This window comes from Engystomops pustulosus, chromosome 6 (genome assembly GCF_040894005.1).
Source record: "Engystomops pustulosus chromosome 6, aEngPut4.maternal, whole genome shotgun sequence".
Lineage (NCBI taxonomy): Eukaryota > Metazoa > Chordata > Amphibia > Anura > Leptodactylidae > Engystomops > Engystomops pustulosus.
This window is the reverse complement of record NC_092416.1, coordinates 132,130,529-132,157,410: the sequence shown is the minus strand read 5'-3', so window position 1 is coordinate 132,157,410 and position 26,882 is coordinate 132,130,529. Positions and strand designations below refer to the sequence as shown.

The window sequence follows — 26,882 nt, the reverse complement described above, 5'->3', positions numbered from 1 at the left end:
AGGGACCGCCTGTACTCCAGTCATAGCCAGAGTAGTAGGCATCTGAGAACATATTATCTAATATTACCTCAGATATGACCTCATGTACCCATACATAATACTTATTACCCATATTACCTTTCATATTACCTGATTTCACCTTACAAATTACTTCACATATTTCCTCACATATAACCTCATATATTACCTCATATGACCTCACATATTACCTCATATCATCTTAAGTATGGCCCCCATATTACCTCATATTACCTCACATATTACTTCAAATGTAAACTCACATCACCTCACATATGACCTTGCATATTACCTCACACATAAGCTGTATTTTACTCATTGCCTATAGTAACCAATCAAAGCTCAGAGTTTGATTGGTTGCTAGAACCTGAACTGTGATTCGCTGCCACAGCAGCCAGCAGACAATGGCTTCCGTATAATTCGGAAAGTGTGGGGTGAAAACTTAGACTCAAAACATAGTACAAAATTTGGTGATTGTAAATGCAACAGTGCAGATTCTTTAGCAGACATCCACATACAAACACACACATACGCTGAGCTTTATATACAGGCGGTCCCCTACTTAAGAACACTCGACTTACATACGACCCCTAGTTACAAACAGACCTCTGGATATTGGTAATTTATTGTACTTTAGCCCTAGGCTACAATGATCAGCTGTAACAGTTATCACAGGCGTCTGTAATGAGGCTTTAGTGTTAATCCTGATTCTTATGACAACCCAACATTTTTAAAATCCAATTGTCACAGAGGCCAAAAAAGTTCTGGCTGGTATTACAATGATAAAATATACAGTTCCGACTTAAGAACAAACCTACAGACCCTATCTTGTATGTAACCCGGGGACTGCCTGTATTACATTTTTAGGCTTTTTTCAGTGTTTGACGGTTGGACCCTTGGCCTAGGAGGTGATACCGCTTATAAAATAAACAGCACCCAAATCATAGTGGGATCAGAATTGTGGTTCTAGGTATTACAGAACCAAAGTTATCAAAAGTTAAAGACAAGATAGTCATCATCTTCATATTCTCAGTTTTAAAATAGATGTCCGCGCTAATGAGGTGACTATAAATGGTCTGCGCTAACATGTATAATAATAATAATAATAATTGTTTTTAGTATTTCAATTTTGTCTTATACTTTGGACACATTTGCATTAGTTGCTGTCTGTTAAATAGCTGTTCTGTTTATCTCTAATAAACTGAGTTTTAAAAAATAGATACAATAGATCTTAAGATGTTATCAATCATATTACATGCATTCATGGCTACAAAAGTGCCATCTTGCAAGTATGTATACACTGCTGGACCACATTTGCTCCATCTTTGACATCAGTTAACTTTATGTTTCATTTTGGAATTAATAATAATAAAAATAATAAAAAACTTTATAAATATTACTCCATCATATTACACAGAGTTATACAAATCACAGGGGACATATACAAATAATATATTACATTACATAGTGCAAACAGTCATATGGAACAATAGGAGTAAGGGCCCTGCTCGCAGGAGTTTACAGTCTATGAGGATGAAGGGGTGTCACAAGAGGTATAAGAGCTTGTAGGAACAGGAAAATAATTTAGTAAATAAAAATTCTGCTGCTTGAACCAGCCATCTTCTATACAAAGTCCAAGGTCAATGGGACTCCAGAGAATCCCACAGGATGGGTTAGTAAAGAGAGAGTTGAAATGTAAAGCAGTTAGAAAGTCTTATAGGCTTGCCTAATAAGATGGGTTTTAACCGGTTAATGACTGGGCCCTTTCCTGTTTTTTCATGTCCATTTTTCACTCCCCACCTTCAAAAATCTATAACTTTTTTATTTTTACACGTAAAGAGCTGTGTGATGGCTAGTTTTCTGCTTAACAAATTGCACTTCATAGTGATGGTACTAAATATTCCATGCCATGTACTCGGAAGCGGGAAAAAAATTCCAAATGCTGTGAAAATGGTGAAAAAACATTTGCGCCATTTTCTTGTGGGCATGGATATTACGCCTTTCATTGAGCGCCCCAAATGATATGTTTACTTTATTCTTTGGGTCGGTACGATTAAGGGGATACCAAATTTGTATAGGTTTTATAATGTTTTCATACATTTACAAAAATTAAAACCTCCTGTACAAAAATTATTATTTTGATTTTGCCAACTTCTGGCGCTAATAACTTTTTTATACTTTGGTGTACGGAGCTGTGGGTGGTGTCATTTTTTGCGAAATTTGATGATATTTTCAATGATATCATTTTTAGGACTGTAAGACCTTTTGATCACTTTTTATAGATTTTTAAATATTTTTCAAAATGGCAAAAAAGTGCCATTTTCGACTTTGGACGCTATTTTCCGTTACGGGGTTAAACGCATTGAAAAACCGTTATCATATTTTGATAGATCGGGCATTTTCGGACGCGTTGATACCTAATGTGTTTATGATTTTTACTGTTTATTTATATTTATGTCAGTTCTAGGGAAAGGGGGGTGATAAGTTTTTTTATTATAATTTTTTTTTTTAACTTTTTTTTATTTTTCATTTTACTATTTTTCAGACTCCCTAGGGTACTTTAACCCTAGGTTCTCTGATCGATCCTATCATATACTGCCATACTACAGTATGGCAGTATATGGGGATTTTCCTCCTCATTCATTACAATGTGCTATCAGCACATTGTAATGAAGGGGTTAAAACGAAATAGCCTCGGGTCTTCGGAAGACCCGAGGCAATCATGGAGATGGATCGCCACTCCGTGATGACGTCACGGGGAGCGGCGATCCCAGGTAAGATGGCGGCGCCCATGCGCCGCTATTTTTTTGAGGCTGCCGGCAGCTTTGCCGCCAGCTATCGCTGTGATAACACCCGCGATCGGTGCTAGCAGATCACAGATCAAAGTAATTTATGACGTTTAGCTGCCTCACCACATATGTATTTTCCCCACCACATCAGCAAGATTGTACTTGACAAAGGTCGAGATGACCGAAACATTGTAAATTACTTAGATCTGTGTAACCTATATCGCATACCACGGTGAAGGCTAAGCTATGTGAAAATTTTACTGAAATAAAATCATAAAATTCATTTTGGTGTGTGCCATGTTCTCTATATACAGTTGTAGTTGTGTCCTGGACCCATAAATAGTGGGTATATTGTGTATATATATACGTGTGGCCCAATGACTATCCAAACAATAAGATTTTCTGCATTTTGGACCCTGATAAACAGTGCGGTGTTCAGAACATACTTCTCATTCTTTTCAAGAGACTGAATACAGCTGCCGATCTGTATCTCGGGACCAAGGCTCAAAACTTCCATCTTAAAATAAATATATGGTCATCTGGGATTGTTCTTCACACATTTACTCCAAGCAAAATACTCTACATGCAAAACATGCTGGAAAATCAAAAGTTGCTCCTTCTTCCCATAAATCCTAGGGATAGGCCTAATAATTCCACAGTCCTAGGCGCCAATTTAAATGGCACTCATCCAGAACCTTACACAGGCTTATATATGAGAAAACAGTCTACATATCTATGACAAATATGTGCTGTGCTAGGGTATAGAAACATCATGAAGGTGAAGAGTGGGTTACCTTTTTTTGAGCGTAGAGTTGTCATGTGGAGGGGAGGGTTTTAACAGTGGATAAGTAGAGACAAGAATGGCATCTCATACTGCAGTAGGACTTACCTGGAAAGTATCCAAGAATAAGGGAAAGTGCACATCTGACAAGGGTAGATTAGAAACTAATAATGGAACTGGAAAAAGTCTAAGAGGCCTTCTCTGGCAGCCAGGGCAACATAAATGTTGGTACCAGCCTTAACCCTATGGAGATGGCTCATGGGGAATAAGCCTTCCCTATATAGGACAAGTAAAACCATTAAAGTGCAGGAGTACAACAAAATAAGCACATGTGGCTTATTTTCCCTATTCCTTATATAGCTATTTGGGTGCCAAAAACATACCATGCATTACAAAGCTATAGCAAATATGGATAAAAACTTTATTGAACACAGGAAAATCCCTGACAGAATAAAAAAAAGTCCAAAAGCTGAAAAGCCTATGTATCACTGGGGAGCCTTTAGGGCTTAGGACCTGTCACCACACTACCACATGAAATATACCGTATTTTTGGGACTATAAGGCGCACTAAAAATCCTTTGATTTTCTCAACAGCTGCCTTGAACTGTGCTCAGATCTGCCACCTGCTGGTCATTCATCCTTATAATCAGGTGCGCCGTATACTCCGGTGCACCTTATATATGAACCTAGACGGTTTAGCAGGCATTTATTGGTGGTGCGCCTTATACTCTGGTGCGTCTTTTAGTCTGAAAAATACTGTAAAGGTGTGTGTACCAAAGGTACCATGGGATTATGTGTAACTAAAAACAGTAAAGAAGCAAATACATCATAAAATACCTGGTCTATCATAAAATACCTGGTATATGTAGTCTATCAAAATTTAAAAATAATTCTCCCAAACAGTGAAAGCTGCAATGGAAAAAAAACTCAAATATTTGAATCACCAATTCGCCCCCATAAATATTAAAGAAAAATGATCAAGTGTAAGTACAGTTCCCAAAATCGAATCAATTACAATTTTAACTCATTTTGTAAAAATTACCCCCCTATACCTGTTTTTTTTCTGAAAGATTAGAATTGTTAAGGTATTAAAACATTATAAAGCTTTATAAATTTGATATATCCATCATAATAGCTAAAAGAATAAAGGGCAGGTCTCTTTTGAATTGCACATTGAAGACCCATCAAAAAATGGCACAACTGCATTTTTCAATTGCACTGCATTTGGAATTTATTTCACGGTGAATATACACTCACCGGCCACTTTATTAGGTACACCATGCTAGTAACGGGTTGGACCCCCTTTTGCCTTCAGAACTGCCTCAATTCTTCGTGGCATAGATACAACAAGGTGCTGGAAGCATTCCTCAGAGATTTTGGTCCATATTGACATGATGGCATCACACAGTTGCCACAGATTTGTCGGCTGCACATCCATGATGCGAATTTCCCGTTCCACCACATCCCAAAGATGCTCTATTGGATTGAGATCTGGTGACTGTGGAGACCATTTGAGTACAGTGAACTCATTGTCATGTTCAAGAAACCAGTCTGAGATGATTCCAGCTTTATGACATGGCGCATTATCCTGCTGAAAGTAGCCATTAGATGTTGGGTACATTGTGGTCATAAAGGGATGGACATGGTCAGCAACAATACTCAGGTAGGCTGTGGCGTTGCAACGATGCTCAATTGGTACCAAGGGGCCCAAAGAGTGTCAAGAAAATATTCCCCACACCATGACACCATCACCACCAGCCTGAACCGTTGATACAAGGCAGGACGGATCCATGCTTTCATGTTGTTGACACCAAATTCTGACCCTACCATCCAAATGTCGCAGCAGAAATCGAGACTCATCAGACCAGGCAACGTTTTTCCAATCTTCTACTGTCCAATTTTGATGAGCTTGTGCAAATTGTAGCCTCAGTTTCCTGTTCTTAGCTGAAAGGAGTGGCACCCGGTGTGGTCTTCTGCTGCTGTGGCCCATCTGCCTCAAAGTTCGACGTACTGTGCGTTCAGAGATGCTCTTCTGCCTACCTTGGTTGTAACGGGTGGCGATTTGAGTCACTGTTGCCTTTCTATCAGCTCGAACCAGTCTGCCCATTCTCCTCCGACCCCTGGCATCAACAAGGCATTTCCGCCCACAGAACTGCCGCTCACTGGATGTTTTTTCTTTTTCGGACCATTCTCTGTAAACCCTAGAGATGGTTGTGCGTGAAAATCCCAGTAGATCAGCAGTTTCTGAAATACTCAGACCAGCCCTTCTGGCACCAACAACCATGCTACGTTCAAAAGCACTCAAATCACCTTTCTTCCCCATACTGATGCTCGGTTTGAACTGCAGGAGATTGTCTTGACCATGTCTACATGCCTAAATGCACTGAGTTGCCGCCATGTGATTGGCTGATTAGAAATTAAGTGTTAACGAGCAGTTGGACAGGTGTACCTAATAAAGTGGCCGGTGAGTCTATATCATTGTGCCACTAGAAAATACAATTTGCCCCAAAAAAAAGCCCTCATACAGCTTTGTAAACAGGAAAATTAATGACCGTTAAAAAAGGAAGATGAATTGAAGTCCTTAAAAAGCTAAATAGAAACTACTATAATAATATACATAGCACAGTTTTATACCCTCACTCCCCTTCACCATACTATAACTACAACCTCCCTGCAAAACTTTACTCTGCAGAGTTTAAGGGACTAACCTGTCTGTACCCCAGGCTTGGTGCATGTCTTCCGGTAGAGGCTGATATCCATTCTCCAAAACATTGCTTGAGGTATATGTGCAATGGATTGAATTACTCCTAGGTTTACAGGTACGACAAAGGCTGAGCCAAACTGGTGCCAAGACATAATGATCCCTACAGCCCACTGGGTTTCTCAGTGTAAAGTCAATCATCAATCCACCCCTGGACCTGGTTTTGTTATACAAGGAAAAATGGAAAGTCTTTTTATACAGCTGATACCCCACAAAACTCTTAATTTGCTTGAATAACTTTACAGAAAGTTCAATCCACAGAACTTGCTTAAAGGAAGGGTAAAATAAAAACAGTCTGATTTCCTATGGGGCCCTGTGGGGCCAGGGTGAGCTGTTTTTGTAAGCTCAACAATGTTATGTTTTCGATTAATTCCCTGGGAAGGAAGACATTAAGCTTTGTCTGGCGATGATCTTATAACCCCATTCCATGGATGATAGTGTTTAACGTTGGGATATGATCTCATTTTCTGCCAGTTCACTGCAAGTGAGATTTATATTTGTGTTCATTAGCTAGAACTGTTCTCCATGATTTGGGATTTTATATTCCTATTAGCAACATGACCCAGAAGGTCTCATAGCTACAAATAACTCTGTGTCCATGCTTTCCAAGCACTCAGATTAAGACAACAGGGATGGAAAAACATGGCTTCTATTTTTCCAGAAACATTGTCCCACGTGCTTGATGCAAGGACAGGACCCAGAAAATCTTTGTGTCATTGTCACAGTATTTAGACACAGCTTTTTGACAACAAAAGTGAATATTTGAATATTGTAGGACATTTATCATATGCTGGCGTAGGTCCTGCCTGGTATAGAATGTAACCTGTAAGTTGTCAGGCCTGAATCTTCTCAGGCTATAGCTAGTGTGAAGACACAGACATGGGTATAGCGCACAGGCGTAGCCCACACCGCCGCTGGCCGTGATACCCTTTATGCCCACTTGATTGGCCAAGGAGACTCCCCTGGCAGCCAAGCCCAAACACTGAATACTCCAAACATGTTGAGTATTAAGACATATGCTTTCTCCATCAGTAGAACTGAAACAAAATATCTTGTTCTGCTACAGTATGCTCATATGACGGCCATTGTTATGCTACACCATCCAGCTGAACCAGCTTCATGTGCTCTTTATCATTAAGTGATCCCAGTTTTGTAAAGGAGAGAAGATCTACAGCAGCAGTGAATACATAATCAACCTAAAGTAAGATAAAGTAAAAGTTCTGAAAGGGAACCTATCACCAGATCTTTATTCATAAACCTAATGACAGGTTCCCACAACACTATGCTAACTATTGCCTGTACTGTTTTTAGCTAAAAAAAAATGCATATTTCCTGTTACGAAAATGAACTTTGTAAGCCTACCTATGACTGTGCCCAAAGCAACAGCGTGTGCTATCCATGAAAGTCACATTGTGGCTCAGGGCCTGTCTCCGGCATCTACCTCATTCACCCCTCCCCCTTTCTGCAGACTAGAAGATTGCGTCAGCTGAACCTGCCATCAGGATCACACTTTTTCCCCTTAGCCTTTTTAATACTATTTCCCAATCTGCTTTTATATTCAGCATTACTCGCTGCACTCATTTTTAAAAGTTGGTAAAAGTTTACCTGGTTCCCTGCCGGGACGGTGTCCTTATCATTTCTTACCTTTTCCCCCCTCCATTCTGCAGACGAGAATTGACAGAGATTTGCCTGGAGTCTGGGGTCAGCTTACAACTGCAATTGGAAGGGATGAGTAAGAAAGTAGGGAGAGAGCTAGCAGAGCAGAGAGGAAATGTTAATGATAAAAGCTCATTAGAATTAGTATTAAAAAGTCTATGGGAACCTGTCGTGAAGTGAAAATGTGTGATCCTTTCTTTAAAAAATATTCTTATTATAAAATTTTCCAAAAAACATGCAAAATTTGCAACAGCACATTTATACAAGATTACATTATAATATATTATTCATCCAATAAACCACCGTTAGACCATCAACCATCTCATTTCCCATACCTCAATTTTACTCATAACTCCATCTGTCCAAATGGGTGTGGCTGAAATCGCCTACAATTTTCATGTGATCCTGACGATAGGTTCCCTTTAATGCCTTGTGGACAAATGATTTTAGAAAGTGTTGTATTCTATGTATTGTGTATAATAGAATTGTATGATGGTTGCGACCAGTGGTCGTGTCATGTTGGGAGGTGTAGTATTTTATGTATTGTGTACAATAGAATTGGATCATGGCTGCAACCAGTAGTCGGGTCATGTTGGGAGGTGTAGTTTTTTATGTATGGTGTATATAAGAATTGTATCATGGCTAGGTCCAGTGGTTGGGTCATGTATTCATCAGCTGTACCCCTCCAGAGGATAATTATGTCGTCTATGAAACATAGCCATAATGCTATGTTGACTTAATGCAACACCCCAGGAAGAGATTGGCATATGTGGGGGCACACGGGCTCCCCATCGCCACTACCTCTGAGCTTGGGGTAGAATTTGCCGTCAAATATAAATGTATTTTGTTCGAGGCCAAAGTGAAGGAGTTCCAGGATAAAGATGTTGTGTTTCTCACACTGGATGTCTCTAGTGTTCAGGAAGTTCTGTAATGCTTGATATTCTCTTTCATGGGGAATCGAGTTATTCTATGTATGGTGTATTATAGAACAGTATCACCCCAGTAGCCTTTTGGGCTAATTAGCATAATTTTTGCAAACTTAAGTGCCCACGTGGGAATATCCCTTTAATCAAGAACTAAAAATTCCTCCTACACATTAGATAATCTCAACAAAGTTGTTGGGGCAACTTACATCCTTCTGCAGAGATGTCTAATTTCTCTCCATTTCTCAAAGTGTCCATTGTCCCTTGTTTTGCCATGCTTGATTTTGATAGTAGATTTCCTTTAATGGTCATTTCCCATAGAGCATAATAGAATTGTTGTGATTACGTTGAGGTTGTCAGCTCATGTTGAGAGGTGTAATATTTTATGTACAGAGGATAACACAAATGTTTTGTATACAATGCTCAGGTCATGTAGGGGATGGAATCTAATCTAATATAATTTAATCTATGCCAATTTTGTATTTTGATTAAAATGAATGTACCTAAAATTGTAGATATTCTTTCCAAGAATAAAATATCTCATTGATCAGTGCAGGGTGTAAGGTGTTATCCTTACTGTGTTGTAGGCCATTACATATCTGTTCCTTTCCTATTTATTGCCAGCATTTGATATATGTGTACATCAGAGACATATGAGGTACGTGCCTGAGCCTGGGTCAGTATCCTGTGTCCCTCTAAGTGACCCCACTCCTTTCCGTCTGCTGCAGAAACAAAACACATGCCCAATCTGCTTTTTATCCAGCCAAGACAAGGAAACAGCATGTGTGGATTATCAGCAAAGCCATGAATTGACTCAGATGATAAGTCCAGAAATAAAGTGATAGCAAACATGTGAAGGGCAACTCCAGATTAAGCAGAAACTTCTAACCCTTATCTGTATCCTGACTTCATGTGGTTCCATTATTAAAGAGACAATGCCTTTTTTATAACTAGCATACTTTTCCCATTGACTATTGTAGAGTTGGATATAAAAATGTGCCCAATACTTGTTGAGCCGACAGTTGTTTTTACTGCCTCCTCCATGTACAAGCACACATGGTCCTGCCAAGTAGGGATTAAGCCACTGTCAGGGCTATATTTGCCATTGGGCACTCAATATCCTGTGCATAGGGCGTCCAGTTAAAGGAAACTTTATAGCTGAAGCTGCTTCGGCGCACGGAGGTACGCACTCGGAGCACCATGCGCGTGACCGTGTGCGCGGTTACATAGCAAGTGAAGGAGAGCCGCACGCACAGTCGTGCGCATGGTGTGCCGAGCGTGTACCTCCGTGCGCCGAAGCAACTTAGTCTATAAAGTTTAAAAAACAAAAATAAGCTCCGGCACCAGCTCACCGTGAGCTGGTGCTCGGTATTTCCTTCTTACACCTACCACTTCAAGTGGTAGGTTTCCTTTAAGGTTTTATTTTGTACTTGGCTAAATTACTGCTACAGACTGCATGTTTTATAAACTAAAGGAGAGGTGTCCCAAAAAGTCTTCAGGAGTGGGGGGAAGAGGGTTGTTATATATGTATAGGAACATATGGGAGGGTGAGCCGAGGGCTAAGGGTCTATTAGTGTGCAAGTGAAAACAACGGTGGGCCCTGACACCTATTAACTTCACTCCCGCCGTGTACTGACTTCACATTATATCCCGCCTCCCCCCCCCGTTGTCGCTGACTCTGCCCCCGCCAGTTGTGTTGGGTCTTCAACTCTATCTGTGTCCAGAGATGGCAAAGATAGAGTTGAATAACCAGATGGTGCTTAGAGATATTAGCTCTCTGCATTATCACTGTTTCCCTGCAGTTGTAATGCCGGCAGGCGCCGAGTGATGATGTCATCATCTGCTGGCATCACAGCACAGAGGAAGGTAAGAAGGATGAGAGCTGCAGAACTTGACAAATTCAATTTTAAAAGCAACTCGGTGTCGGCACTGCAGCATGTTTTGGCTCATGTGACAGTCCTGTGTCTGTCTTTGGAGCTTCATTGCTCATCAAATTCATTAAAGTGGCTTTGGCGGCCCTTTAATAAATGTTCTTATACTCTATATGTGTCTGGGATTTTTCTTTCAAAAAGAGGCAAAATGCACCAAAAAGTCGCAGCATGTACACCAGCAGGGGGCTGCAGTGATTTGGCGATTTTTTTGCGACTTTTAAAAAAAAGCCATGAATCTAGCTTTGTACGGCGTTGCACTAGAATTAGTTCTATGTTTACAACGGTAGTCCTGTCCAGCTTTTAAGCAATGAAAAATCGTGAGAACCCTCTATGTGACTTTTTTGAGACTTTGAGAAACCCCAGCAAAAACCAATGTTAAATCTTCCACTATGTCTCTTTGCCCAATGGTTACTCATCTTACATCCAACAGAGTGAAAGAGCTTACTTTCTAATAGTTTTTCACCGTAAAGTTTCCTTTCTCTCTAATAGTGGAATCACTTACATTTATCATTATCAAATTCATATAAAGTTTTATTAGTTGCCAACAACTCCTTTTTTTTGCTATTTTGAAGATAAGGGAACAGTGATGGGAGCTATATTTACCCCACTAACTACTAGAGAAACTGTAAATCTTTCTGATTCAACTAGATGAAAACATGGAGGGTTTTTAAAGGTATCCTTGAGATAGGCGAATAATGGATTCTAACTCTGGGAATGTTGAGATATAGCTAAGTATTAAAAGACTAAAATCCATTCGATTTTCTTTGGTCACCTATTAAAAAGTCATTGATACCAAGTTAATACATAACAGAGATAAAACACGGCCAAACAGTTGTCTCCTGTGTGGAGATCTCTATCAGCTAAAACACTAGAGAACATTTACAGCCAAGTTTTAAGCTAAAAAAATAATAATATAGACAAGAAAAGCTTAAAGAACAGGGAAGAGAGATTCAGTCTTGTTTTCATTTAACTGAATAGGGAGTCTGTAAAATGTTTAGAACCATGATATAAATACATATTGTTACACCTAAGTTTTTGTAGCTATCTAATTAATTGCTGAAAAGTGCAAGCAGACGATCCTAAATAAATAAGCCCCTATGTGTCAGAAAGTGCAGAATGTGCAGGGAAAAGCCCGCCATCTCTTTCCCCTTTGTATTTTTTTTTACCGACAATAGCACTTAAGTGGCCTGTTATGGCTACATTAAAGGGGTACGCCATTTCAGCAAATTAATGGTATTATTTGTATGATGAAAAGTTTTTCAATTTTCCAATATATTTTCTACATTAATTCTTAAAGGACCCTGTCATCAGAAATTTGCCTTATAAACCACTACCAGTATGTTGGCTGAGCAGCTTCTAGAAGATGTTTCTTTCATAGCCTGGTGTGGTGCCATCATCCAGAAAATCAACTATGAAGTGGGATGTAAATTGGTTTTATGAAGTCAAGGAGGCGGAGAGTTTAACACTGAAGTCATGCTTTCCCTGCCTTAAAATGCTCTCTCAACTGTAATTGATGATCCTGAGTCCAGGGGCATCATTGATCAGATCTACTGAAGTTCGGGCATGATGTCAATCACATGGGAGGAGGTGTTCATAGGCAGGGAGAGCATGACTTCAATATTAAACTCTCCGCTTCCCTGGCTTAATACATCTAACTTCAAAGTTGGTTTTCTGGGTGATGCCACCAAGCTTGGTCATGAAAGAAAAATGATGTAGAAGCTGTTCAACTGCTTGACAACATACTGGTAGTGGTTTATTAGGCCAATTTCCGATGACAGGTTCCCTTTTCTGGATCTCTGCTTGCTGTCATTCTGTTGAAATCTTTTATGTTTACTTCTAGTGGACATAATTCTGTGCACCTGTCAGAACTGTGTGCTATAACAAGCCATGCACCTGTGTGACCATGCTCAGATTTCTGTCCACTGGGAGTAAACATAGAATATTTCTATTGAATGACAGCAAGCAGAGATCTAACAACCCCTTAGGAATTGAAACAGAAATTACAGGGCCTTGCGAAAGTATTTGGCCCCATTGAACATTTTGGTGCACATTTCAAGCTGCAAACATACACATAAAACCAGGTCCCTAAATCAGGAGAGGCAATTTACCCCATACCACTGGAGCTATGGTCAGTTTCCCATTCCCCAAATAGGACCTTGACAATTGGTCTGCCTAGCAATTAAAGGGGTGTTCAGCTCAAAAAAAATTTTTATTGTATAATGAAAAGTTATAGATTTTTCCAATATACAGTGTCTTGCGAAAGTATTCTAGGCAGACCAATTGTCAAGGTCCTAATCGAGGAATGGAAAACTGACCATAGCTCCAGTGGTATGGGGTAAATTGCCCCCCATGATTTAGGGACCTGGTCATAACTGCAACCTCATTAACCCTTATTGTTATGCCACTGTTTGGGACATTTATGATATTTACACCCAGTAGCTTGTGGATAATACCTTTTGGATTTTCTAGTTCCATACGAATAATGTCTATTCCTTCTATAAGTTAAGTTGAAAACTTTCCAATATTCCTTGTGCTTCTATTCTTTAGCATTGTTAAGATCTCTTTTACTGTCAAATCAAATAATTGTTTCTAATTATTAGTTGCTGCAGTTATCTACATGAGGATGTCATGGTACAGGGATAATATACAGAGGGTCATGATAATACACATGGTACAGGGTCATGATAATACACACAGTGATATCACAGTTCAAGGATTGTACACACTCAGCGATGTCACAGTTATGGGGATGTGAGGGAAAATATTTTTGGACTTTAGTTATTAGGCCTCTATGGGAACCTGCACTAGCTGTATTGGTTAAAAATGTGGTGACATGTTCCCTTTAACACTGCCTTTAGTTTATATGATGAAAATTTATTTTTTTTGACAGAACAGTGGTAAAAACTGATAAATCATCATAAAAAATGTATTATATATATATATTAATTATTTATCCCACATAACTATATATCCATCTGCACAATGCATCCTAGTCTATAAGGCCCCTTCTGATCAGGGTGCGATCAGGGTTTGGTCAGTGAAAAACTGACATTTTTCATTAGAGTTCAATCAGTTTTCAGTCACAGTTTGTTCAGTGTCTCAGGTTTTCAAGCGCACATTTTCAATGCAATTTCAATGCGTTTTTCATGCGCAAATAACACGCTTGAAAAGGACTCAGGACTGAGCTCTACACTCACCGGCCACTTTATTAGGTACACCTGTCCAACTGCTCGTTAACACTTAATTTCTAATCAATCACATGGCGGCAACTCAGTGCATTTAGGCATGTAGACATGGTCAAGACAATCTCCTGCAGTTCAAACCGAGCATCAGTATGGGGAAGAAAGGTGATTTGAGTGCCTTTGAACGTGGCATGGTTGTTGGTGCCAGAAGGGCTGGTCTGAGTATTTCAGAAACTGCTGATCTACTGGGATTTTCACGCACAACCATCTCTTGGATTTACAGAGAATGGTCCGAAAAAGAAAAAACATCCAGTGAGCGGCAGTTCTGTGGGCGGAAATGCCTTGTTGATGCCAGAGGTCAGAGGAGAATGGGCAGACTGGTTCGAGCTGATAGAAAGGCAACAGTGACTCAAATCGCCACCCGTTACACCCAAGGTAGACAGAAGAGCATCTCTAAAAGCACAGTACGTCGAACTTTGAGGCAGATGGGCTACAGCAGCAGAAGACCACACCGGGTGCCACTCCTTTCAGCTAAGAACAGGAAACTGAGGCTACAATTTGCACAAGCTCATGAAAATTGGACAGTAGAAGATTGGAAAAACGTTGCCTGGTCTGATGAGTCTCGATTTCTGCTGCGACATTCGGATGGTAGGGTCAGAATTTGGCGTCAACAACATGAAAGCATGGATCCATCCTGCCTTGTATCAACGGTTCAGGCTGGTGGTGGTGGTGTCATGGTGTGGGGAATATTTTCTTGGCACTCTTTGGGCCCCTTGGTACCAATTGAGCATCGTTGCAACGCCACAGACTACCTGAGTTTTGTTGCTGACCATGTCCATCCCTTTATGACCACAATGTACCCAACATCTGATGGCTACTTTCAGCAGGATAATGCGCCATGTCATAAAGCTGGAATCATCTCAGACTGGTTTCTTGAACATGACAATAAGTTCACTGTACTCAAATGGCCTCCACAGTCACCAGATCTCAATCCAATAGAGCATCTTTGGGATGTGGTGGAACGGGAGATTTGCATCATGGATGTGCAGCCGACAAATCTGCGGCAACTGTGTGATGCCATCATGTCAATATGGACCAAAATCTCTGAGGAATGCTTCCAACGACTTGTTGAATCTATGCCACGAAGAATTGAGGCAGTTCTGAAGGCAAAAGGGGGTCCAACCCGTTACTAGCATGGTGTACCTAATAAAGTGGCTGGTGAGTGTATCTTTTCTATGGCAATTGATGCGTGAAAAATGCATTGCACTTGCATGTGTCTCAGAGTGCAATGTGTTTTTGATGCAGTTCCATAGACTTGTATGGTGCGTTTTTCACGCGCGTGACTTGAAAAAGTAGAGCATGCTGAGATTTAAATGCACTATAAAAAAATAATGTGCTTGTGTGCGTGAAAAGAAATGCAAGTCTAAAAAAGTCCATTGATTACAATAGGTCAGAGTGCAATGCAAGTTCTGCGCGTCAAAAGTACGCGCAGAACACAAGTGTGAAAAACGCAAGTGTGGAAAGGGCCTAACATGTTACATAGCTTACATTTTGTAAGAAAGCTTTTTATATTTAAATGATCATAGAGAATGAGACACTTTGGGGCTCATTTACTGAGGGCCCGAATCGCTCATTTTTGTCGGGTTTCCCCAAAATTACCAGTTTGTGACGAATTGCCCTGGGTTTATGGCGCACGCGATCAGATTGTGTCGCATCGGCTCCGTGTTGCAAGCGACGGAAATCAGGGGGGCGGATAAACCTGGCGGAAAAACCGTGGTATTTTTTTTTAAAAATGTGTGGCTTGACACTTACATGCACCAGGAATAGGATGGTCAACTCCGGCGGACCTCGGCGCAGCAGCGACACCTGGTGGACATCGGGTGCACGACCTTAGTGAATCGCCTGAAGACCCGAATCCTCGACGGAGAAGGCGCCGCTGAATCGCGACAGGACCGGGTAAGTAAATGAGCCCCTTTGTGGTAGAAATGCACTTGAAAATGTCTCAAAACATTGGGGCAAATTTACTTACAAATCCGCTGGAGTTCACAGAAAGTGCTATTTCCCTCTATAATGCTGCATGCAGCAATTTCAGATTGTGCGCCTGAAATCATGAATCTGCTGCTTCCCTGCACTGGTCCGACAGAGTTCACCATCTTTTTTGTGGTGTATTTTAAACATAGGGCTTGCGACATATACGGCGCTCTATCTGAATCAATCGGACTGTCTGACGGCACGCCCCCTAATTTGTGTTGCATGGGAGCCTGCTCAGTTGCGCCAGTTACTTAGTAAATGAGCCCCATTTTGTGGATAGGTAATACAATCTTAATATGTCATAATGTTATTCTGATGAAAATACTTTCAGCTTTTATAAATTATGCATAAAGTAGTCATGTGAGTTATAATAAATGAATATTCTAAAAATGGATAAACTCATATTTACACATAAAAAAAATGATCTAATGCAATTAAATCTATATTATTTTGTGTGTTGATTTCAGCCTTGGTCTATGGGGATAAATTGTGGGATGTGCCTGTCCCCTCTGATCAGTTCCCTGGTCCTGGAAAAATAACATGGGAGCCAGAATGTCAGTACCAACTGCGCCATCTACAGGACGGGGCTCGTATTTCATCTGTCTTACCACCTAACATAGAAGGTCAATGGATTTCCACAAGGTATGACAGTAACCCATCCACCTAAACTGGAAACTTAATCCATTTTATAACTTTTCTTCTGTACCTGATTCAAAAGGTATTTCACATACTTCTTTTACTTGATTATTGCTAAAGTGTCAGCTCTATTCCAGTATATGAGTAAGAAACTGTTGATAATGTACATTTTTTTAATTCTTCAATCATAGATGTGAAGTGCGGCCTGGACCAGAGTTCCTTACCAGATCCTATACTTTCTACCCAAATCGACTTTTCAAGGCCCTTCAGTTCTACTACTCAGACCCTCAGTGCCGACATCCTTTGTATTCTCTTGTGGTCAAGGGAAAATTGCGTCTGCGCCAGGCCTCATGGATAACTAGGGGGGCCACGGAGGCAGATTATAGTTTGCACAAAGTTGGAGTTGTATTTTACACTCAGGAGGCTATGAGTAGTATCAGAGCCCAAATGAACCGGACTTGTGTGGGTTTTGCATCTACTGGTAAAATCTGGGCTCCAGGAAGACTGTATGAGCTCCTCAGTGCCAAGGCCGACAGAGACTGCACTGCTGCGCTGAACTTTACCATGCATGAGCTTAGCCTTGTGAGACTGGAGAAACACTACAACTCCCAGGAGAGGGGAGGATTGGTGGAGATGCTCTTTCTGGGAGACATCCATACAGAGATGACAGAGAGGAACCATTACCGACCTAATGGATACCAGCAGCCCTTACAGAGTGCCCTGGTGAGTATAGCAACCCAAACAGGAGTGTAACTACAGGAGTAGCAACCATAGCAACTGCTATATGGCCCACAATTTTACCACCAAAAACTGGGAAAACCGCTTGAACTACAGACCTATTGTAGTATACAGCCAGCCCAGCCTACTCCCAGTAGTATACAGCCAGCCCAGCCTGCCCCCAGTAGTATACAGCCAGCCCAGCCTGCCCCAGTAGTATACAGCCAGCCCAGCCTGCCCCAGTAGTATACAGCCAGCCCAGCATGCCCCCAAAGTATACAGCCAGCCCAGCACTTAAAAAAAAAAAGCTTACATACTCACCCTCCAGGGGCCCCGATGCGCAGCGCTGCTCCCCCGATGTCATTGCGGCTGCTCTTCTGGCTTCTGTAACAGGCGGCAGGACGCGGCCATGTTATCTGCTGGCAGGCGCATAGTATGACACAGCCGCTGCCAACGTCATACTATGCGCCTGCTGGCTGTGAGTTAACATGGCCGCGTCCTGCCGCCTGTTGGGCTATGGTGGTGATGTGACTGCTGTATCTTTGTATACATACAGATCGGGAGTGATGGGGGCAGCCAGGCTGCAGGCAGAGGCTGCACAGAGAATGCTGCGGTTGTGGCATCACTGCCCCTGGTGCCTAGGCATAAATAGGGCCCTGTCTCCATCCAAATATAATCTAATAGTGTCAGTGGGGAAAGGCACTCACTTTGGCAGCCATGATGGGTAATTGGATCAAAAAGGTGTCAGCTCAATATGGGGTTCATTATATACACTATATAGATGTGTTGTTTGTACATGACATACGGGCAGAATGTGAACAGTGTGTAGTATGTTACATAATTTCAGTGTTAGACCTTAGGGCCTTGAAAAATAAAATTCACTTTCCCCCAAAAAAACCTACCGTACATACACATGAATGGTTTTCCAGGGTCCTGTGTACAAATTATTTATTAGGACCGAGACACAATCACTACTCACGCCACAGTGACCACAGAACATACATCTGCAGTAGATAAATAATGTGTGTTGACTGTAGCTGGCCTATGACCAGCATCTGCTAGCACAGGTAGGAGTTACCCCTTCCATGATCAATGTCAGCTGCATTATGTGTCTGACTAATCTGTGTAGAGGGTAACCCCAACACTCACAACATTGTTTCGAAAGGCCATTTGTCATTGTAGCAAGAGCTGTCTTATGGGAAAAAGTATCAGAAATTTTTTTTTTAATTGAAACCAGATTTTATGTTTTTATTTTTTGATAGTAGGCTGCCATTGATTATTTGGGCTGCCACCTTGACCTAGTTTCAGATAATAATATTAAATTATATTCTTTACACTACCTTCACGGCCGTAGGCAGCAATATCCTGGAGTCAACTATCTGAAGTGGCCCAGTAAAAGGCCATAATACTCAATAAATGATACGGCTCTGGATGGCATCCAGCACTTGGGACTAAAATATAACAAAATTATAGGAGGTAATATTGTTTTAGCTTCAGGGAGGACCACATTAGCTGAGCCACTTGTTGTTTGCTTGTTTTGTAAATGATACAACCCCTACAGTGGTGAAATCTCCAATTGGCATGGTGCCCCAAAACTACAGACCTCATCAATGCCACCTGCTCTATGTGTCACAAAATTTTTTAAGAACTCTTTATTTCTTGCATTTCAGGACTATTAACTCTTACAACTCTTGTCTTTGCAGCACCATGTCCATCCATGTCAAATTTGTGGCTTACTTTACAACTCTGATGAACATCATCCACCAATCCTGCCCAATATTACAGGACCTCCAGCTCATCTAGAAGGCAAATGGGTGAGCAGTCAATGTGAGGTTCGTCCAGCTGTGCTATTTCTCACCCGCTTCTTGACGTTTTATGGAGATAACCGTACCTGGGAAGGAGTTTACTACCACTATGCTGACCCAATTTGCAAACAGCACACATTTACTCTTCGAGCTACAGGACACTATACCAAAGGAGTGCCCTCGAAACAAGTGAAAGATGCCATGGAGCTAGAGTTTACTGTAAACCAAGTATGGGTTACACCATTCAACCACGCCATTTTACAGATGCTGAATGCCTCACGCATTGGGAGTTGTGGCAGTGGGGGATCATGGACTATAGGGGAGGAGAAAGACATTACTGTGACGGGGGGCTGTGACGTGCTTGGTATCAGACTCCCTCACATTGAATATGAACTCTTTAAGATTTCAGTGGACAACCATCAAAGAAAGCTTTTGTATATGGGTGAAAGGCCTACAGATGGCTCCAACCCATCAACACCCAACAAGCGGCCAACCTCCTACCAGCCCCCACTGATCCAGTGCTCTTCTAAGTCTACAATACCTTCTAAGCAGCATCAATCTATGGATTTTGTCCAGAACATTGCGCCCTTAGCCCAACCACAGTTTTGGGCTCTGCTGATTTTGATGTTTATTGTATTACATATTTTAAGGCCAAACTGATCCACGCTGGCTGTTTTCTCAGGTGCAGTTCTCAGAGCTGGGACAATCTTGTACTCAACTAAAAAGATAAAAAATATGTCTTGAGGTTCTGCTTTGTTATGTTAACAGATATTGTACATAGTATTCTATCTAGCTAATGCACTTGCTGAAAAGATGATATACATCTCTTTCTTCAAAATCTTTGGTGCTGGAGAAGGTTTTCCTCTGCAGATGTCTGACGTCTTATGGAGATAATAGACTGCATTGAATCCAATGGACAGACCATGTGCTGTGGAAAGGGGCCAGACATTTGCATCTGTTTTATTTGTATTTAACCATTAAGACACTGCGCTCCCGGTGAAGGAACTTACACATGCATGTGTAATACATGAAGCAAACAGGGTTTTTGATGCTCTGTAACGGATACGCCACTTGTATTAATAAATGACTGGACATATGTGATACTGAAAACTTTTTGGTAAAAATGAATGAATGCCTCATGTGAAATAATTTTCTGAAATAATTAGTGTAGTAAGGGCTCTTTCTTGCTATATTTTTGCTCATTAGCATCCATGTCCATATATTGTATGGAACCATAATATAGTTCCCAAGCCTTTCTGAACATCCCTATCCCTCCTATTATTTTTTTTTACAAAAGCATACCTCATTGGATGACAGATTACCTGCGTTACGTAGGATAAAAAAAAAAAACTTCAGACATGGGATCTGTGTGGCTGACATTTTACCTCAATTAATATCAATAGAGCTGTGCTGCAATACCAGGCACAACCAAAGAACATGAGTGGAGCTGTTTTCTGGCACACTGCAGTCAGGTTTGTCTAGTCCTGAATGACTGCGAGGGTGCATAAGAACTTAATTTGCACCATACCTGGCTGTGCATGAATTAAATGAGATTACAAACATTAATTAAGACCAGGTATAATCACATTAAAGGGGTTACAGGATAAGTACATTGACTTAATAGGGTTACACATATTGTACTTATCCTGGTAAACTTTTCCCTTCTGTGTGTTAAATCCATGGGTCATATAAATTAGCACTAGCCGGGAGTGCTGCAGGATATGGGGCACATCTGCAGCCGCAGGACATCACTGGTGTCTCATACTTCTCTGGAATGATTTTTTTCAACTCTTTTCCAGTCTTTTGCACAAATCTGTGGCTGTTGTGGGTTTCTTGGCCATAACTTTGTCACCAAGGATTTGGTCGTTTAATTGCTTCGTTTTCTTTTTCAAGGAACTGCTTTACCTGTTTTTCTATGTGACAAGGGGCATTGTTCAGCATGAAAATTGGTGGCTGATGTGAACATGTGAAGTATTAGTAGGTCACACGTCGGCTGCATATTGCAGCAGACACCTCGTAATCAATTGTAATAAATGCTCAGTAACATCCCTGTATACTGCCATACTGGCAGTATATGGTAGGATCAATCAGACAACCTTGGGTTAAAGTACCCTGGGCGGAGAGGGGAGGGTATAAATAAATAAAAGTTTAAGAAAAAAAAATTAAACAAAAAAAAAAAATCATGCTCTATAACCAATATAAAAATAAGTAAATAGTAAAAATACTAAACATGTTATGTATCACCGCCTCCCAAAATCTCCGACCTATCAAAATAGAATAACTGTTATTCCCGGTGTTTAACCCCATAAAGGAAAACAGCGCCCCAAAGTCGGAAATGTCAATTTTTCCCCATTTTACAACATACAAAAATGTAAAATAAAGTGATCAAAAGGCTGTACAGTCCTCAAACTGGTAGTATTGAAAATGTCATCTCATCTCACAAACATCGACACCACCCACAGCTCTGTTCACCGAAGTATGAAAAAGTTATAAGCGCCACAAGATGGCAAAATGAAGAATATATTTTTTGTACAGGACGTTTTAATTTTTGTAAATGTTTGAAAATATTATAATACCTATATAAATTTAGTATCCTCACGATCATATCGACCCAAAGAGTAAAGGAGGCATGAAATTTGGGGCACACGGTGAAACCCATGAAAACTAAGCCCACAACAGAATGTCACAAATGTCACCAATTTCACAGCATTTAGAGCTTTTTCCCGGCTTCCCAGTAGAGGGCATGGAATATTAAATACAGTAACTACAAAGTGCAATTTGTTATACAGAAAACAAGCCCTCACACAGCTCTTTACTGTGAAAAGTAAAAAAAGTTATAGGTTTTTGAAGGTGGGGAGTGAAAAATGTTAATGCAAAACCAAAAAAAAAGGGCCTGGTAGTTAAGGGGTTAAGTGAAGAATGGAAAGAAGGAACCACATGCTGTTGAGAAAGGTTCTGATACACACTTTCATTTACTCTGCCATGTAGCTGTATGAGAGGTCATACTCATCCTGCAGATAACATTCCCCCAACAATGACACTTCCTCCACCACTTCTTACTTTTTTTCACACTGTGGGTTCAAAATTTTTCCCAGTTTATCAAAGAACATAATGTTTATCCATGGAGATTCTCCGCATTATACTGTCCTCCGCTTTTGTCTTTTGGGGGACTTGAATGAGTTTGTGATGTTGTAAACATAAAATATTCTATAAATCACAGACTTGGAGTGGCCAACTTTTTTTGCTATGGCCGACAGGGTCACCCCTTTGGCCCTCATCTGGTCAACCTGCTGCTGAAGGTTTCAGTCACTTTGGAAGGGCCTGTCATTTTGACAAAGTCAGTGCAAACTGGAAAGTTAGGCTGCCACATACATAGGCTTTGTCAGATAATTAGCACCAGGTGCGATATTAAGACGGGATGGGGCAGGGGGCAACTTGAAAATCTTAAATGAAAACCCACATTTTTTACTGCAGATCTGGAATCATCCCAAGGGAAAATTACAAATCATTACAAAAGCAATGTAAAGTGCTACGGAATTTGATGGCGCTATATAAATAAAGATTATTATTATCCTAGGTCTTTTTCAATTTGAAAAAGCGAAATGTGTGCAAAACTTTACTTTAAGAAATGCACATGAGATCCAAAATCTCAAAATTATCCAATGTCACCAAATTTGAGCACTTAGAGTATTTGATATTCATAAACTTAGTAGGCAATGAGAAAATTCCCATCTTCAAAGAAGACTTAGGTAAATCAAGCTGTGTGTGAGGGGCCGAGGACTCACAGTAAACCATCACCCCAGAGAGAGCAGAAAACTACTATGTTCACATCGTTGTTCCTGGGTTAAGCTGAATGTAGTTTCTACATAACAAAAATTAGATTCCCCCAACCGTAACCGTTGTGGGGTGAAAATACATGGTCAATTTTAGTATCATTGGATAGATTTTTAAGAAATATTCATCACACTTCTTGTTTTTTTCATCATATCCCCATTTGATCAAGATTTTGATTGACATCTGTCAATGAAAACGAATTGTAGATCGAATCAATGTAATTTTTATTGGGGAATTCCCATTTAAGATTTTAGGGTCTATAGGGATAGGACGCCAAGTTTGGCATCATTGGATTGGATAGACTTTTGAAAGATATTTGACACATGCAAGTTTTTCAATCCGTGTGTATTTTTAAATAATATTGTTTCAAATCATGTTAGGATATATTCACATAGGAGTACACAACGATCATGACATTCATGAAATTGTCTCTTAATCTCTAAGTTTGATCTCCAGTGAAGAGCTGACCCCAAAAAATGGCAGATTTCTCTTTTTTTTCAGAATGTTGCCATCTTTTTTTTTTTACACGATTTGTCTTTCACAAAGTCCATCTTCTGGGTGGCTATCATATTACTACTGATGGCTATACCATCTTATTGTAATGTTGCAAACAACTTGCGGGATCAGTCGGTTTCCAAAGCAATAGTGCCACCTTCAGGCCTTAAGAAGGTACTGTCTTCAATAACTGTGTACACTACGTTACAGTGGAAACTTATACAAAGGCAATAAACAAAACAAACATTGAATAAACAATAGAAAACTGGTAAATTTGAAAGAACTTGTATTTGTGGTGTAATTCCCAGCAGGCACCACAGTTGTGGTTTTTACATCTTGGGGCTTATTTACTAAGGGTTTTCGGGATTTTCGCCGCTGGGACAGGTATTTAACAGGGGATTGTGTCGCACATGATCAGATTTTGGTGCAACTGCTCCAGCTTTCCTGCGATAGAAATGGGGGGGCGCGTACCGTCGGACAACCCGACAGATTTGAACTGAGCGCAGGATTTAACTATAAAATTGTGTCGCAAGATGAAGCACTGAAATGCACCAGGAAAAAGGTGAACTCCGGTGGACCTGAGCGGGGAAGCGAAACATGCAGTATATCTTAGTGAATCGCGGCACAGTGCATTCCAGTTTGGACAGGTAAGTAAATGTGCCCCCTTGTGCAGTGAATAATGTTCCTCTGTGTAGATTTGGCATTTCTGGACGTCACATCTAGAAGCATGGGATTCTTCTGAGTTTAACATACGGCTCTATAGCTAAGGTGACTATCTAATCTAGAGCAGCCCAAGATGGCTGGAGTAAACTAGACAGAAATATTAAAATTAGTGAAGAACAGAACATGGCTTCAACCAATATGCTACAGAAAAAAAAACCTCAACCAACCAATGTTATTTTTAAAAAGAACCGAGGAATTGCTGTTGGGTAGTGTTCTATTTGGGGAGGAGAGTACAATCATAGCTCATTGCATGATTAGGCCCCTTTCACATTTGCATTGTATATCACATCAGAGTGCAATGCGTTTAAAACTGACGTTTTTGGTCAGTTTTTGCTAAGTCATTAGCATTATTCAATGTGCGTGTGGTTGGCGTTTTTGGTGCCTTTTTGAAACACGCGTTTCAAATCACGATAATTTAATTGGTACCCACATGCCACTTCCTGCCTTTTTTTCACATCACCTAGAAACCCATCCATTTAAATAGCATTGGTCTCAAGTGCAATTTGTTTTTAATATGTATCCAAAGACTTTAATGGAGCGTAAAAACATGTGTGAAACGCAAAAGTAGAGTATGAAAAAAAGCATATACACGCGTAGAAGAAAAATGCAAATAATAACAAGCCCTTTGAAAATAATGGGACATGCGAGTTTAGAACGTCAAAAGCATGTGCAGAACTTGTGTGTGAAAACTGCAAGTGTGATAGGGGCCTTAGATTAATGATTTTCATAGGTATCAACTATATGAGCGATCCAAATTAGTGTGTAGAGGAGCCATGATAACATTGAGCTGCTTGACTTAGGATGGGTATGCAGCATTATTCCTGGAAGGAATACCCAACACGAATCTCACCATTTCTCCAGTATAGAGGATCTCCAGAAACATTGACGTACACAAATTGGAATCCTCCAACAATTGCATATGGGAATATTGCATTATACGCCCAAAGATATTTATGCAAGCTGTATCAGAGGAAATACATTCATTTAAACGAAATCTACCATAAAAATCATGATAAACCAGGGACATAGTGACTTCTTATATTTGTTATTCATGGCCTTCATTCTTCAAAAATCTAATTTTTAAATTATAGCCTGAGAGTCTCTGGTTGGTGTTTCCAGAGCCCCTCAGGGCTGTTTCCCATGTGGAGTTTTTTTTTCGTGTTTTAAAACGCAAGTGGGAGAGGGTTTGGCCAAAACATAATATGCATTTCCAATGAAACACATTTTGGCTAAACCCCATCCCGCTTACGTTTTGGATGATAAACCGCCATCAGCGAGTACACTAGTTTTTATAATGAGCAGAAAGGGTCTTCACTCCCCCTGCACTTCCTGTCGCTGCTGCTAGATTACACATGCAGAAGGAAGAAAGCAGGGGGTTGGGCAAGACAAGTTCTGCTTATTGTAATAGCCTGTGAATCTGCAGCACTGAGGGGCTCTAGAAACACCCACCAGAGCCCCGCGGCTTATTAAAATCCTTTAAACAGTTTCCTTCAGAAGGAAGGAGGCCATGGATAACAAATAAGAAGATGTACCAGTGTCACTGTGCCTGGATCTATGAGTACGTGGTTTATATCATGCTTGATTTTGATCATAGATTTCCTTTAACCAATTTACACAAGGCATGTTAATAGGATAATTTAGAACAGTTTTTCATGCCTTTCACTGCATTGACAACTAAGGCACAGTATTGGGCGTTTATGTTACGCGCTCTGTTTTTGGAGAGCGTAATGCAAACTAAAAATAGAAAGTTCACTGTTTCCCATTGACTTCAACGTACGGACAGCGACGTTCCGTTACACATCTTTTTATAGTGAAAGGGGGGGGGGGGCTTGCAGAAGGGAAACGGAGTTGTGAACTTCGTCTCTGTCTACTAGAAGCTGTGTCACATCCCACAATATGAACTACCGCCATGTAAATGCACACAATTCTTATCTACCAGCAGAGGAGAGGATATTGGTTCAGAATGTTGACTTTATTTGTGAAGAAAAAAAAATGTCCAAATGTTCATGTTCTGGTAGTTTAAAGCAACCAGAATACAGACAAGGTGTTGATCGTAAATTAAATGTAGAGTTCTTGGCCATAGAATATAAAGCACTCATGTACACAGAGACAGGGGAAACATATACTTTGTGTGTTACAGCAGGAGAGGTCACCATTATGGAAATCATTTAATATACGAGTAAAAATAAAGTATCCAATTATAAAGTAAATGCTATTTTTGAATAAGGGGAAAGTAAAGGGATATTTCAATCTTGGAAATGTATAGAATATCCAGAGTTTAGGCTGAGAAATTCTACTTATTTCTATCTAAAGAATGAAAATTTACCACTATAGTGAGCAGCAAGGTTTCTATACAGACCCTCCAGTCACTCCTATGAGATTCAGAAAGTAGCTGAGCAGGTTTAGATAGTTCGGGAAAACCATTAAAAAAGGGGAAAGAATGGAACGGTGTCTGCACATCCAACTCTTGACTTGGTCATCCCCTGTATTCATAATGGACTTAAAGGGCATCTACCACCAGGATGAAGGACTGCATGCTCCATAGGTGTTAATAGAGCTGGGGCCCCTCAGGCTCATTTGCATACAGTCTTTTATCCTGG

General features: G+C 40.5%; 1 protein-coding gene and 1 long non-coding RNA gene across 2 annotated transcripts in view; one reads left to right on the top strand and one right to left on the bottom strand.

Annotated features, from left to right (window-relative positions):
- The window catches only part of LOC140064311 (uncharacterized), a 56,260-nt gene extending 38,408 nt beyond the window's left edge, over positions 1–17,852 (bottom strand). Inside the window, exon 1 of the long non-coding RNA XR_011847749.1 lies at positions 17,747–17,852. This is a non-coding gene — a long non-coding RNA (uncharacterized lncRNA). The remainder of the gene's footprint in view (positions 1–17,746) is intronic.
- APCDD1L (APC down-regulated 1 like) overlaps positions 1–20,328 on the top strand; it is a 44,922-nt gene extending 24,594 nt beyond the window's left edge. Inside the window, exons 2-4 of the mRNA XM_072111067.1 lie at positions 16,540–16,714; positions 16,900–17,431; positions 19,129–20,328. Of these exons, the coding sequence (XP_071967168.1) occupies positions 16,540–16,714; positions 16,900–17,431; positions 19,129–19,890 (1,469 nt within the window). The 3' untranslated portion in view covers positions 19,891–20,328. The remainder of the gene's footprint in view (positions 1–16,539; positions 16,715–16,899; positions 17,432–19,128) is intronic.
- The last annotated feature ends 6,554 nt before the right edge of the window (positions 20,329–26,882 follow it).